This window comes from Bos taurus, chromosome 18, assembly GCF_002263795.3.
Source record: "Bos taurus isolate L1 Dominette 01449 registration number 42190680 breed Hereford chromosome 18, ARS-UCD2.0, whole genome shotgun sequence".
NCBI lineage: Eukaryota > Metazoa > Chordata > Mammalia > Artiodactyla > Bovidae > Bos > Bos taurus.
This window is the reverse complement of record NC_037345.1, coordinates 25,812,806-25,828,878: the sequence shown is the minus strand read 5'-3', so window position 1 is coordinate 25,828,878 and position 16,073 is coordinate 25,812,806. Positions and strand designations below refer to the sequence as shown.

The 16,073-nt window shown below is 49.3% G+C and overlaps 1 protein-coding gene across 1 annotated transcript in view; it reads left to right on the top strand.

Moving 5' to 3' along the window:
• Positions 1–15,049, top strand: part of CNGB1 (cyclic nucleotide gated channel subunit beta 1) — a 68,713-nt gene extending 53,664 nt beyond the window's left edge. Inside the window, 6 exon segments of the mRNA NM_181019.2 lie at positions 464–561; positions 656–739; positions 3,671–3,789; positions 4,353–4,499; positions 11,620–11,836; positions 14,608–15,049. Of these exon segments, the coding sequence (NP_851362.1) occupies positions 464–561; positions 656–739; positions 3,671–3,789; positions 4,353–4,499; positions 11,620–11,836; positions 14,608–14,994 (1,052 nt within the window). The 3' untranslated portion in view covers positions 14,995–15,049.
• The last annotated feature ends 1,024 nt before the right edge of the window (positions 15,050–16,073 follow it).

Sequence of the window (16,073 nt, the reverse complement as noted above, 5' to 3'; positions counted from 1 at the left end):
TCATCTTGGTAAAGCACTCTGTAAAACAGTGCCTGGCACATAGTACATCCTCCAGGTACTTTAGTTCTTGCAAATGCCGTTCTTATAATGTAAGTGGAGAAGACAGATCCTCAGCAAGCAACTGCAGTAAAGGGTGTGATACGTGCTATGGGACAGGGACTGATAACATAATAGCTGGATGGGAGGATGTCAAGGGAAGGCTTCCTGGAGGAGGTAACATGAGTGCTGGGTTCTGAAGCATGAGTAGGGATTAGCCAGGAAAGCAAAGGGGGTTGTTCCCAGCAGAGGGAACGGCACGGGCAAAGGCCTGGAGGCAGAGAGCATACCCTCCCGATCAGGGGTGATTCTGAGTGGCAGAGGAATGGCACACCGGGTGCCCAGCCAGTGCAGCGTGGGCTTGGCACTGGGTGTGTGAAGGAGGGGCCTGGCCGTGCCTCTGACCCTTGCAGGGTCTCATTTGCAGATGAGTCAGAGCTGATGGTGCAGCTTCCGGACAAGATGCGGCTGGACCTCGCCATTGACGTGAACTATTCCATCGTCAGCAAAGTGGCACTCTTCCAGGTATGGCCTGCCCAGTGCCCCACTCTCAGGACTCTGGAAGGCCCCGAGCCCATGCCTTCCTCTAAATGGCTCCTTCCCCTCCTCTCGGGGCCAGGGCTGTGACCGGCAGATGATCTTTGACATGCTGAAGAGGCTGCGCTCTGTAGTCTACCTGCCCAATGATTACGTGTGCAAGAAGGTGAGTGGCCAGGGCGGCGGCAAGGCAGTCTGGGTTTCACAGCCCCTGCCCATCAGAGCTGGGCTGGAGGGGGCCCCTGGGAAGGTGATGAGGTTTGCAGATGCAGACAGAGCGGAATTGCTGGGAGGAGAGGCGGGTGGCAAGCTGACCCCAGGGCTCCCGGCTTGCTTGGCAGGAGGAGCTCTAGGCACAAGCTCAGATGCATCTCAGCCTGGCTCCTTACTCATGGTACCACGGGGACCAGGATGAGGAACCCCACTTTACAGAAGAGGAAAGTGAGGAGCCAAAAGAGGGTCAGGGTCTTGACTGTGTACATGGAACTGCTTCCAGGGTCTTGGTCTTCCTGTCAGGAAAACGAGGCTGGACAGGGGAGGGATAGGTCAGAGGTTGCAAACTGATGGTCCTTGCCAAGGAGCCAGCCCACAATGTCTCATGGATTGTTTCCTCCCCACACACCCGGTTTAATCTAAAAATAAAGTTTTGAATTAGTCTCCAACCTGTAAAAAATGGGAAGGTTTCAGGAATTCCCTGGTGGTCCAGTGGTTAGCATGTGGTATTTCCACTGCTGTGACCCAGGTTCAATCCTTGGTTAGGGAACTAGGATCCTGTTAGCTGTGCAGTACAGCCAAAAAAAAAAAAAAAAAAAGGAAGGTTTCACATAAAAATCCAGATTCCTGGCTGAAAACAGAATTGGCCAGCACTGAGCCCCACTTTCCCAAATAGCAAGAGTCCTCTGGAGTGGAGAAGGGAATGGCTCTGAAGAGATGCCCATGCCCCACCACTCCTGACTGCCCTACTGGCTCCCTTCTCTCCTTTACATCACCTACCTGATCCTGGGGAACATATGGATTTGAATCCCAGGGCTAGACAGTCTCTAAGGCCCCTTCTGCTCCATTTTTTGGGATTTAAGGTGAGACTGAGGTCACTTAGTGACTGAGTGGTCAGGGTAGGGGAGCAGGAACCAGATTTTCAGAGCTGTTAATAAGGCTTAGTGTGTGTACAGAGGTGGAAATATTGCTCAAAAACCCCCTGTAAGACTCAGGAACTCCCAGCCCCAGAAGCCCTGACTCCAAGGTGTATGCTGCACAACAGCATACAGTTGGAAGCAAAGAGCTGAAGGAAGAGGGACAAGGATGCTGTAAATGGCTGAGAATTCAAAGCTGCAGCCTTCGAGGCCAAGAGAGGTTTGGGAGCAATAGAGTGATTTGTCTGACACTGGAGCCACTTCCTAGCTGTGCAGCCTTGGGGAAGCAGCTTGCCCTCTCTGAATCTGACTCTTTTCATAGGTAAAGTATGGATATTAATAGTATCTCCCTCATGGGGTGGTTGTGAGAATTAAAATATATGAGCATATGGAGTCTGGCACCATGGCTGGCAGAGTTGGTGCCATTGCTGTAGCTAGTATCCTCGTGGGTAATGTAGACTTGACTTTGGATGAGAGTGAATCAGATTGTTGGGGAGTTTGCCGAGGAAGCCGAACACTTGGTGAACATGTGTGAATGGCGCCCTCTGCTGACAGGTTTTGTTCTGTGACAATCTCACTGAGACACACCCCCTGGGCCACCCCGGGGCTGCTTAGTGAGATGAGGGTGAGTGCTTTAGACACCTCACATTTCAGCACCTTTTCAAATTGGACTCCGAAACAGGGGAAGGAGACTTTATTCTTTTTTGTTAAGAAGGCCATGCATGTGTGAGATGCCCAAGAAACATTTGTCAAATGAATCGAAAGCAAAAGCCACTTACCTGTCCTTGGTCTCTGTCTCTCCTTAAACACGCCAGGTATGACCAATAGGTAGCTGGCCAGGGTGATGGCCCCTGAGGGCATGGGGATTAGAAGGTGCTTGGCAGACTGGCTATTTCTGATTGTAGTCTGAAGCAAGTCATTCATTCATTCCTTTGGTTTAATTTGGGACTAAGACTAAATTGTATCAGTCTACTAGGGCTGCCATAACAAAGTACCACAAACACAATGGCTTGCACGACAGAAACGCATTGACTCACAGTTCTGGAGGCCAGAAGTCCAAGGTCCAAGTGTCAGTGGGGTCGGTGCCTTCTGAGAACAGTGAGCGAAGGATCTCCTGACGGTCTCCTCCCTGTGTCTCTTCACACCACCTTCCCTGTGTGCCTGACTTTGTATCCAAAGGCCCCTTTATGAGGACACCAGTCCTATTGGGTTAGGGGCTCCCCCAACTCCAGCACGACCTCATCTTCACTTAATTCTTTACACCTCTGATGACCCTTTTTCCAAATAAGGCCACATTCTGAGGAGCTGGGTGCTAGGACTGCGACATATGAATTTGCGGGGGCACTCAGTTCAACAAGTAACAGCCATGAGCTCTGGAACCAGACTGCCTGGGTTCAAATCCCGGCTCTGCCTTGCTGAACTTTGGGACCTTGGGCAGAGTTCCTACCTCGAGGGCTATCGAGGACTAAGTGGTCTCAGCCACACAAAGCACTTAGAGCAGCACCTGGCACAGAAAAGTGATAGGTAAATGCTGGCCATTCTTGTTCATGCTATCCTTCCCATGTCGGTTAGCAAATGCCTCCCAAGCACCTGGTAGGATGTGGGGGAGTCACAGGTATCAGCCGATTGTGTGATCAGTATGGGCTTTTCCGTGCCTCGGGGCCCTCCATGGTATGCACAATTGGGAATCTGTCAAATACCCCTACACCTGGGCCTCCTTATCTAGCACTTTCTGTCATACCACTAAGTCCCTACCATAATCCTGCCAATTAGGCAGGCTGGCAGGGTGGGGGTGGTCACTCTGCCCAATCCACAGATGGAGAGACTGAGGCCCCCGAGGGGAACCACATGCCAAGTCAGCTGAAGGGCTGGTCCACAGAGCTGTGCCACCAGTGTCCAGGCCCAGCCCTGCTGCTTCTGTGGTCGCCTTTGGTGATGACAGGGGGACCGCCCCTTCTCTGTTTCAGGGGGAGATAGGCCGGGAAATGTACATCATCCAGGCGGGGCAGGTGCAGGTCTTGGGTGGCCCGGATGGGAAATCCGTGCTGGTGACGCTGAAGGCTGGATCTGTGTTCGGAGAAATAAGGTCAGAGTGGGGTGAGATGAGGGCCCTGGGCAAAGGCTGGGGAAGGGGGTGTGACCAGTCGGGGGGACCACGTCCTCAAGGGCCCTTTGGTGGGTCTGAGGAAGCCACGGTGCAGGCAGCACCGGCACTTGCTGGCATGTGAGAGAGGTGGGCCTGATACCGACCAGGGTGTAGAAATTGGGGAGGCCAGAGAAGAAATCAGGCAAGGCTTTACTGGGGCCCCAGCCGCACAGGAGGGAGAAGGAACAAGCAAAAGTTTCCCTTGCTCACTTGCTCCCTAAGGTGGGGTGGGGGGGTGAGCTGGTTACTTATATGGGCTCAAGGTAGGGGTGTGTTCAGGGGTTGGGCCAGAGGGGTGGCTAGGCTATCAAGGAGGAGACGTTTGTCCAGGTGCAAGCATTGCAGCCCTGAAGTAAAGGGCCCCAGGTCCCAGCCTGTCTCAGGCCCAGCTCTCACCCACCTGAGGCCATCATGGTGCTCCAGGCAGGGGTGAAAATGAAGATGCTGCTGTGATCAAAACCACAGCCTTGAAGGGCCTCACCTCCCTCTCATCTCTGCCCCAGCTTGCTGGCTGTAGGGGGCGGGAACCGGCGCACAGCTAACGTGGTGGCCCATGGGTTTACCAACCTCTTCATTCTGGATAAGAAGGACCTGAATGAAATTCTGGTGCATTATCCCGAGTCTCAGAAGTTGCTCCGCAAGAAGGCCAGGTACATTTTTTTTTTTAATTAAAATCCATGTAGACTTTAATATGCACTTTTCTTAAGGACTCAGACTTTCTTTTACATAACCATAGTACCTTTCTCAAAATTAGGAAATTGGAGATTGAAACAATACTGTTATTTCACCTTTAATCCATAATCTAAATTTCCTAATTGTTCCAAGAGGGTCTTTTATAGCTTTTCTTTTCTTCTATTCCTGGATCCCCTTTGCACGACATTGCCATGTTAGTCTCCTTTGATCTGGGACCAGAGTCCCAGATCTTTATTGATCTTTAAGATCTTTATTGATCTTAACTTCTCTGAAGAGGACAGGCCAGTTATTTTGCAGAATACCCCTCCATTAAGTTTTTTGGGAAAAGATTTATTTATTTATTTATGGCTGTGCTGGGTCTTCACTGCTGCACACGTGCTTCCTCTGGTTGTGGCCAGCGGGGGCTTCTCTCTACTTGCAGTGCTCAGGCTTCTCATGGCAGTGGCTTCTCTTGTAGAGCGTGGGCTGGAGTGCTGGCTCAGGAGTTGTGGCACACAGGCTTAGTTGCTAACAGCATGTGGGCCAGGGATTGAACCCACATCCCCTGCATTGGCAGGCAGACTCTTTACCACTGAGCCACCAGGGAAGTCCCCTCCATTTAAGTTTACGTGATGTTAATGTTTTCTCATCATTATCTTCAGGCTCTGCGTTTGAGGCGGAAATTACTGAGAAGTGATGTTGTGTCCTTCTCAGTACAGCATATTGAGAGGCACGTGGCGCTGCTTTCTCACTATACAGATGATTTTTACTCTGATCACTGGTTAAATTTTCCACACATTAAAGTTACTATTTTTCTCTTTGAAATTAGTAAGTAATGAGTGAGAAGTCAAGAAGATTTAGATTTCCTGTTCCTCACCTTGCTTTCACTCACTACTTTCAGCCTCCAATGAAGGTTCCTTGCAATGATTGCCATGATGGTTGCAAATGGTGATTTTCTATCTCCATCCTGCCTTCTGCATTTAACTAGTGTCCTACTATATGGAAGAACTTTCTTTTCTTTCCCATTTATTTATCTATTTATAAAGATACAGATTTGCTTTATTCCATGAATATCCTGTTACAATCATGGTTTTGATGCTCCAGCTGTTCCAGACTGGCCACTGGCCACCTCTTCAGGCTGGGTATAGTGAACTTTTGTTACGGCCCTGTTATATTTTAGCGCTTTTTTGCTTACAGACATAATAAGTTGCCCTAGATTCATCTTATACTTTCCCTGCTGTGTCCCTGGATAGGGTCATTTCTCCAAGGAGGCTTGATTCCTTTTAGAGGGGAATGGTTTTCAGAAACTAAGGTCTGAATAGTCCCTGGTAGCTCAGCTGGTAAAGAGTCTGTCTGCAATGGAGGAGACCCTGGTTCAATTCCTGGGTTGGGAAGATCCCCTGGAGAAGGGATAGACTACCCACTTCAGTATTCTTGGGCTTCCCTGGTGGCTCAGATGGTAAAGAATCTGCCTGCAATGCTGGAGACCTGGGTTCTATCCCTGGGTTGGGAAGATCCCCTGGAGAAGGGAACAGCTACTCACTCCAGTATTCTGGCCTGGAGAATTCCATGGACTGAATAGTCCATGGGGTCACAAAGAGTATGACATGACTGAGTGACTTTCACTCACTCACTCATTGCTACTGGGTTGCTACTAGGCCTTCACAGTGGATAGAGCTGGGAAATATGCCCACATGTACAGCTGGAAAAGGTACCCACATGTATATTTTTGTGTATAAATGCAAATGTATACATATATGTACATCATATACATAAACATCAACATTTTTTTTGTCTGTGTCTATCTATATCTCTATTTCCATCTAACAATTTCGATCCAGTATCACAGAGTCCATTCTAATCTCCTTTTCCAGATTTGTAAATTTCCTTGTCAACACTGAGAAATTTGACTCCCTTTATCCTCATTACATTTATGTTTGTTCTGTCCTACAGTATAATGTAGTACCAGAATTCCTATCCCACACTATTGGAAAGAAGAAAGCCTTAAGTAGAGAGTAGTTCTTTGGCCTGAGTACCTATGATATACGTGTTGTATTCAGAGTTGTTTGGATTGATTCTCTGTTTCCTTTACTGTGATTGTTCTGTTCGTTTGAGGTACAGCTAGGTTCATATGGTTCATTTTTCATTTCATTTTAGTGTTTCCCCACTTTGATCTTGGTTGATTTTAAGTGTTTGGAATATGTAGAACATTAACATGGCAGAAGTCTACAAAACAGTACACTCAGAGTCCCAAATACCCCCACTTGTTGCCACTCACCCTCTATAGGAGCCTAATCTCATTAGTTTCTGCTTTTTTCTTCCTGTGTTTCTCTTTGCAAAAATAGGAAGATTCATGACCGTTTTGTTATTTTCCTTTCTGTCTTACACAAAGGGTAGCATACTGTAGATTCTCTTTTGCACCTCGCTTGACTTTTTTCATGTGACAATAAATCCCGGAAAACATTCTCTGAGTCTACAGACAGTCCTCGTTCCTTTTAACAACTGCAAAACATTCCTATGAATGGGCATGTAGGCTAGTTCCAGTAGTTTTCAATTATAGATAGTGCTGCAATGAATAAACTCATGCATGTGTATTTTGTGTTGTTGGGGGATTGGTAGGTTTTTTTGTGGCTGTGCTGTGCAACTTGTGGGATCTTAGTTTCTCAGCCAGGGACTGAACCCTGCCCCCGGCAGTGAAAGCCTGAAATCCTGACCACTGGACTGCTAGGGAATCCCCTGGAATAGGCAAGAAAAGCAGTTGTTTTGCTTTCAAACCCAGAAGATCAGGTTTTAAATTGAGCAATGGATGCAGCTTGATGTGGTAGAAAACAGACTTGGGAGAGTGGTAGGATTCAAATGCTGTCTGTGTGCAGTACTGGCTGTGTGACCTCGGAAAAGGTGCTTTCCCTTCTGGTCTCAGTTTCTCCACTGGAAAACGAGAGTGATCACTTTTTTGTGGAGCCAATTAAATAAAAAGTGTCCGTGAATGTCTCCAGCAGGGGGCCCAGCACACAAGAGAGCTCAACGTATGTTAATAATAATGATTGTTCCTCTTTATCCATTGAATTTTCTCTATAATTTTCCATGGGATAATATCTTTTTAATCCACCTATCTGGTATTTCCTCCCATAGCTTTTATCATATATTCATATTTTCCACTTCAGTCACCATGAATAAACTACACCGAGAGTGATCATGATCGAGGGGAAAAACTCACCAGTATCCATTCATACAGCACAATAATTTGTTGAGCTGATATGTTGAGGCCCTGGGGACACAGCAGAGACCAAACAAAGCTTATGTTCTAGCTGGGGAGATCAACAGTGGAGAAATGAGTGACTATGTGATATGTCACCTGGAGATAAAGGCCATAAGGAAATATAAAGCCACCTGAGGAGACAGAGGTGATGGAGGGAGCTATGTGAGATAAGTTGGTCAGGAAGAGTCATTCTGAGGACATGGGACTTAGGTGGAGACCTGCCCAGAGTGAAGGAGTGAGCTGCCTACAAGGAAAAGCATGCCAAGGGGAGGGAACAGCATGTGCGAAGGTTCAGAGGAGGCACAGACTTGGTGTTACACAGAGGCCAGCAACAAAATGAGCATAGGTTGTTATGGGGTGGGAGGAGTGGAAGGGGTGAGATTGGGTAGGACCTTGTAGGGGAAGTCTCATCTATAGCTTTAGTTTTTATTCTGGGGGAGACGGGAGCTATGCAGGGTTTTATACTGCAGAATAACTTGCTGTGACTTGAGTTTTTAATGAAATGCCTTTGGCAGCTCCCAGATGAGTGGAAGCAGTGTCAACCTTAGAGCATAATACAGACAAGGCACTGGGGTCTCCTGGGGAAGGAAGCTGCCCCGTAACTCATTTTACCTGGCTGCTCACAGAGCAGCCACCGGGCCCTTCCAATGGCTGGTCTACCTGAGCTTCCGCCAAAGAAACAGGAAATAAAAATAAAGTCAATTAACATATAAGTAGCATATTCAAATTTTGCCAAGTCTGCCTGCTTCATCCTACCCTCCTGAGGGAGAATCCACCCTCATTATTCATGGATTCTGTATGTGCAATTCACCTACTCATTAAATTTATTCATAACCCCCAAATCAATACTCAAAGGCTTATAGGGACGTGTGCCCTATTCACAGACGTGTGCCCAGTGGCAAAAATTTGAGTCATTGAAGTGCACTTTCTAGCTAAATTGAAGAAGGTGACACTCTGCCTTCTTATTTCAGCTCAGATTGTAAACAAGTGTCTTTCTGTGGTCCACTTCGTACCATATTTTTCACATTTTTGTGAATTTTTTTGGTGATTTCACTATTAAAATGGCCCCAGGCGTAGTGCTGAAGTGAGGCCTCATGTTTCCACGTGCAGGCCTGAGTCACAGAGCCACACGTTCGTTGTAAATGAATCAACAATATTAAATAAGATATCTTTAAAAGAGACCACACACACACATAAGACAAGGTTACAAAATGATCAGTTAATGAAAATGTTGTGTTGAGAGGCTCACAGTAACCAAATCCTGTATTTTCCCAAAAGCCATTGCTCAGTAGTCACTAATTCTGTGTCTGCAGACGCTTGACAGGGCTTAACTACCGCGGATAATGAGAACTGACTTTAAGTCTGAGAACGGGCACCAGGTTCCCCCTCCCCTTCCCTTCCTGCCCCCTGCAAGAGGAGCATGGCTCAGAAAAGCCATACTTAGAGCTGCCATCCCATCCCTCCACCAGGCTTAGGTGTGGGTTTGGGGGTCCCACAGAGGCCTCGCTCCTGGCTGTGCCTACAGTGTGCTGGCCAGAGGCAACCAGAGGAAGGAGGAGGGGCTGGTGGGCCATGCCACATAGAGGGGGCAGTGACATGGCTCTTCAGAGGCTGCTTCTCTGGACAGGCAAGCTTCAGGAGAGAGGCAGGGGGTCACAGATGAACTCTGCCCACCCAAGGAGAGATGGGGCTGAGAACCACAGGGCCTGGGGATGTCTGAGTTGGTGAGAGCCCCGCGTGGGATTCTGTCCAAGCTGCCCACTTTACAGATGGGGGACCCAAGGCCACAAAGATGTGAGATGTTCCCCTCTCTGACTCGGCCACTCCAAGAAACGAGGCAACAGGGTCTCACGCATGCTGCTGTCTCCAGGGGTGAATTATACAGTAATTATAGAGAAATGCGTGTCAGCTGAAAATGAGGATAAATTTCCTTAATCTGGAAACGTCCCAGAAGTTAGCTCAATGTTTCAAAACAGAGACAGCCATTAGCAATCAGCAAAGGTCCCGTAGCTGCTGCCTCCATGTCATCTGAGTACCACGCTGAGCCTTCCCACGGACCGCCGTGCTGTGAATTATGGACTCAGATAACACAGGTGGCAATGCCAGGCCTGGAAGAGACCCCTCAAGATTATTGTGTTTGCGGCCTCCCGGGGGAGCCCCAGCTAGACAATGCAAGTCTCGGGCAATTAATATCAATATGCACTATTTAAATCCATTGCATCTGATTAGATAAGCAGCTAGTAATGGCTTCATTTTTAAACAAACAAGTTTTGCTGGAACCCTGATGGATGAATTTGCCAATTAGTCGCCTAGGCCCGCTGGACTGCAGGCGAAACTCATTTGTTCTTGAGCCAAACCACTCACCACATATCAGCAGCATGAACAATTCCTTAGAAAAGGCCAGAGCTCTCTTTGATGGAACATTCTTTCCTTATTTAGAGAAGCAGAGTGGTATATTGCATTGAGATCTGGGTTGTAATTCTGTCTCTGCCACCTCTTGCAACCTTGGGCATGTCACTCATTTCATACTGAACCTCAGTTTCCCCAGTTCTTTTAGGTATAATAATCCCTCTGGCCAGCACACTGCAGGCACAGCCAGAAGCAAGGCCTCTGTGGGATCCCCAAACTCACACCTACCCTGTGGAGTATTGTCAGCATCCAAGAAGATAATAAATGTGATATTCCTTTGTAATCATTAAGACATGGGGTACTGGGGTCAAAGGCATGGGTTTGAGTTCCAACTCTGTACTTCCCAGCTGTGTGGCCTTGGGAAAATTACTCACTCTCTCTGGGCTTCCATATCTTCATTTGAAATGAGGGAGACTAATAGGACCTTCCTGCGAGGATTAGTGTGAGGATTATTCTGATAAGAACAGAGAGCGGGTCAGTTATCTATTGTTACCACAAATGGAGTGGCTTAAAACCACGCATATTGATTATCTCAGAGTTTCTAGGGGTCAGAAATCTGGGGACAGTTTAGGTGCGTCCAGTACAAGGCAGTCATCAAGATGGGGGCCAGAGCTGGGTCTTATCTCAAGTCTCAACTGGGGAAGAATCTTCTTCCAGGGTCCCACAGTTGTTGATTGAATTCCGTTCCTCATGGCTGTGGGACTGGGGGCAGCTTCTAGTGAGTCATTGGCCAGTGGCCGCCCTCAGGTTTAGGCCTCCCCCAACATGACTGCTTACTTCATCAAAGCCAGCAGGGGAAGAGTCTTCTTGCAGGACAGAGGCCACAATCCGATGTGACCTACGTTCACAAAAACGACATTTGACCTATGTTCACAAAAACATCTGATTGTATTCCGTTGGTTGAAACCAAGTCACATGTCCCACCACACTCAAAGGAAGTGGGTCACACAGAGGTGTGAACACCAGGAAGGGGGATCACAGGGATCACCAGAGAATCCCTGCCTGTTAAGGTCTGAGCACACAGCCTGACACATATAGACACTCAGTGTTGATGATGGTAAAATGACAATAAAGCCAAAGGAGAAGCAAGAAGCTCGGGCTCTTCTTCCTCTGGGCATCCTATTTCCGATTCCTCATATTAAAGTATCCTGCATCATTTCCTGTGTACCCTCAGAAAAGTCACTCAACCCCTCTGAGCCTCATCTATTAAGTACAGGCAGTAAGACCCCACATCATTATGATTGTTCTGATCGTTCAGTGAGATGTGATGTCCCAAGCATCACTGCGCTGGGCTCAGAAAAGGACTTCAAAACTGTCAGCCAACCCAGCCTGCATCACACAACTCAACTAAAGGGCTCTGTCCGAATGAGTGAGGCTTCGTTCTCTCCCAGAGCTTGCCGGTGATGTTAGCGGATGCTGCTTTCTTTCAGGCGAATGCTGAGAAATAACAACAAGCCCAAGGAGAAGAGCGTGCTTATTCTCCCTCCGCGGGCAGGCACCCCCAAGCTCTTCAATGCCGCCCTGGCCGCAGCAGGAAAGATGGGTGCCAAGGGAGGCAGAGGTGGCAGGCTTGCCCTCCTCAGGGCTCGACTCAAGGAGCTGGCTGCGCTGGAGGCGGCCGCCAGACAGCAGCAGTTGCTGGAACAGGTAATGCAGTTGGAGACCCAGCCACCTGGGCCATTTTAACCATGTGCCAGGGAAAAGGCCTCGGGACCCAGGCGTTCCATTGTGGGACTATTTTTCCTTCTTTGTATCCATCTGGATTCGTTTGGTTGCAAGTGACAGAAAGGCAACTGACAGTGCAAGCTCGAATCAGCTTGAGAAAACGGGGAGTTTACTGGAGCGGGTCATTGAAAGGTTCAGGCAAGCCTGAATCTACACGTTCAAATGATGCCAACAGGATGAGATCTGCCATTCTGTCACCTCTGCTTCCCTGGCGGGAGGCTCCATTCCCAGGCAGGGCCCCAGGGGCTTGAGATGACACCCCCTAAGGTTACATCCTCCTGGCTGAGCAGCTGCCACAGAAAGTACCTCTTTCCCAGCAGTCCCAACAAGGAGTCCCAGGGTTCATAGTCATTGGGCAGAAGTGAATGGAATCATGTCAATTCCTGATGTGTGGAGCACCAATGTGGTGCTCTCTGGGGAGGACCGGCTCATGTGCCCACCCCTGGACTGAGAGTGGGGAGGGGTTGGGGTGAGGAGTGTTCCCCCAGATGGAAGTTCGGGTGCTGCTGCAGAGGTAGGAGCAGTGGGTGTGGGCAGGGAATGTCCCTCCCCAGACAGTGATGGTCTCATATCTAATGTTGTGTCTGTGACAATTTAAAAGATTTGAAACAGGCATGGTGCCAACAGTCCCCACCCCCTAAGTCTAAAGGGAATTTTTAAATTAGTTCTGGGACTTTTTTATGTGACTAATGCCAAGAATGCCAATTAGAATGATTGCACTAATTATGGTTGTTCATAACTGTCCTTTAGGAAGGCTGCTGGAAAGGGGCGGGGGATGGGGTTAGGCAGAAGCTCAGTGACGGGGATGCGGGGGCGGATGGCAGTCTACATGACAGAATTCAAAGGAGCCTGGTGAACTCAGTCTCAATCCAGGCTGGTGTCAGAGTCCAGGAGACCTGTTCAGAGGTCCTTTGACAGCAGGAGTCAGGGGATGACACCCAAATCACCCAGGGTTCCAAGACATTCTCCAGATACATCCACCAATGGCCCCAGACTGAGAAGAGATATGACTGTCTGGCTCACAAACTGTTAAGGGCAGGGCCAAGCTGGTTTTTAAAGCTGGGCTCTTATGTGCTGGCTCGTGTGTGGAGTGAGTGAACGTGAGCTCCGACAGTGTTCTCAGCACAGTGAAAGGTTTTATCTGAAACGGGTTAGCAATTTGTTGCTTCTAAGTGTTAGCTCTTCACCCAGGCAGCTTGAAGATGTGCATTAAATTTGCATGCGTGTGCTCATGAAAGACAGTTTTAGAACAACCAGGGCAAAAGGGTGGAGTGCAAGGAACTCTAAAACAGCAGCCTAAAGACACAGGTCCAAACCCTGGCTCTGTCACCCTGTGTCCTGGGGAAGCTCTTCCAGGACATTCTGGGACCCAGATTTCTCCTGGCTGTCACACGGGGTGGCAGAGATGGAGCAGGATACTTCCTTGGATACTTGTATAAAAGCATGTTAAACAAGGTGAAACATTTGGTCAACCTTCCCATGATCCTTCTGGCTCCATTCACAGCAGGATCTCACAAGGGGCCCCACTAGGCATCCTGCCCTGGAAGTGTGTTGTCAGAGTTTGGGGATGGTGAGGTGAAACAGGCACATCAAAAGATGCAGAAACACCAAGACAGGGAGCTGCAGGTCCCAGAACTGCCTTAGTATCTAGGAGCTTCTTGGATAACCTCACCTTTACCCAATTCCCTTCCTGCAGCACCCTCTCACTTGAGTACTCTTCAGGGGGTCTCTAGTCCCCATAAGCACACTGACTGCTCTCATGTGAAACTCCCTAAGAACCATCGGGCCTTCTCCTCTGGGGGCTGTTCCCTCCCCAGCTTCTTCCCACTCAAAGATGGGGTCAGACAGCAGGAGGGGCCGTGGTATCCACAAAGGCTTGGATTTTCACTCACTTCCCTAATTACACCCATAGGAACCTGGGTCCCTTAGAACCCCACAGGCTGGAGACTGGAGATAGCCACCAAGTCCACAAACACAGGGGCTCAGTTCAGCCTAACGCCAGTGGTACCCAGCCCATTCTTCCCTGGGGGTCTCAACCTTAGAGACCGTTCGAGAAATGTGCAGATCACAACTGCTTCTGCTCTCAGCAGCCTTTACCTTGTATTTATTTATCTCTCTTTCTCTCTTTCTCTCTTTTTTTTTTTTGACTGCACCCTCTGGTTTGTGGGATCTTAGTTCCTTGACCAGAAATTGAACTCAGCCCTGGCAGGGGAAGTGCAGAGTCCTGACTTCTGGACCACCAGGGAATTCTCAGTCTTTACCTTATTTGCTTAGAGTTTTTCTCATACTCCAGCGAACACACATCCAGGCTAACTGGGCAGGGCAGGCCGTCTAAGCTTTGCAAAGGCCTTGGTGGTGGTCCCTCCTGGTCACAGCCTCTCTCTCCTCCCTCAACAGTTCAGTGCGGGGCTCTGCCCTTCATTCCGCATCCTCACTCCAGCTTCCAGCCCTATGGCTCCAGACACCTAAAATATCCCAAAGACCTTCACCAAACGCTGCCCAGACTTTGAATCCTTAAACTTCCCCACGATATATGTTTCTACCAAATACCTGATGCATCTCCGTCCAACATTACAGCTGTTAGATTTCACCTGCGGAGTGCCATGGTCTTCTCAGGGGTCCGAGGATGAGGAAAGTGTCCGAGACCCCTCTAAGACCCCTCTGCCTCACTAGTCACTCTTTCTGGATTCCAGGCCAAGAGCTCGGAAGACGCCGCCGTGGGAGAGGAGGGATCGGCCGCCCCAGAACAGCCTCCGGCTCCAGAGCCGCCGGCCCCAGAGGCCCCCGCACCAGAACCGACGGCCCCAGAGCCCCTGGCCCCAGAGGCCCCCGCCCCAGAGGCCCCGGCCCCAAGCTCTCCACCACCTGCCTCCCAGGAGAGGCCGGAGGGAGACAAGGAGGCCGCGGCGCGGCCAGAAGAGCACCCGGTGCGGATCCACGTGACCCTGGGCCCGGATCCCAGCGAACAGATCCTGTTGGTGGAGGTCCCTGAGAAGCAGGAGGAGAAGGAGAAAAAGGAGGAGGAGACAGAGGAAAAGGAGGAAGGGGAGGAGGCGAGGAAGGAGAAAGAGGAGGAGTAAGGCGGCAGTTAGTGCACTACCCGCTCCCCCAGCCCCCGCAGGTGCCCGCTCCCCACCACCCGGCACCCCACCTCGAGCCCCCGCCCCCTCCTTCCCCCTGCACCCCGCACCCTCTGCTCCCCAAAGGCCAAGACGCTGGTCCGCGATAGTGGCCTCAAGTGCTCGGCCGGTGGTCCTGATCTGACATCAGTTTCTCCATCTCGCGGGGCTGGTATTGAAATTAACAAACTTCATTGTGTCTGTGCTGGGTGAGTTCCCACCGTCACTAGAGAACCCTGCCTCCTCTGCACCTGTAATTATATTTAAGAACAAAATACTTTTCTGTAGGGCTTCAGTACATGGGAAGCCTTGTTGGAGAAACAAAGAGCTGTTGAAAGTTTGGATTTTCCCCTCAGGAATTTGTCTTCCCCTCATTTCAAGAAGAGAAAACATTTCTGGCAGAAGTGGGAGACAGCTATGCTGTTCTTTCGACGACGTGGAGATAGCACACGCATCAGACCCGTGGTCTGGTGCTGTCTCTCTACTGGGCAGTCACATTAGAAACAAAGTGCTCCAGAGGACAGTTAGTACTTCCGCAGACATTATCCCATTGTGCCCAGCGATGCTGTTTCCTTAGAATAGATATAATGGAAATGGTTTACTGGCAAGAGGTTGTGAGCGTTTCTGAGCATCCACTCTGCCAGTTACCTAATCCTCTTCATCAGGGATTAACTCATTACTTGTTTTTGACACCCTTGCTGTAGAGATGATGATGTGTGCTAAGTCACTTCAGTCGTGTCCAACTCTTTTCGACCCCATGGACCACAGCCTGCCAGGTTTCTCTGTGGGATTCTCCAGGCAAGAATACTGGAGTGGGTTACCATGCCCTCCTCCCAGGGATCGTCTTTCCAACCCAGAGATCAAACCCAAGTCGCTTATGTCTCCTGCATTGGCACATAAGTTCTTTACCACTAGCGCCACCTGGGAAGCCCTAAGAGATAATGGTAGCAATTTCCACTAAGCCTAGAAGGTGGGGTCTCATGACTAACAACCACTGAAATTTCTGAGCTTTCTCCAGAACAAGTCATGTTGCTTTTATA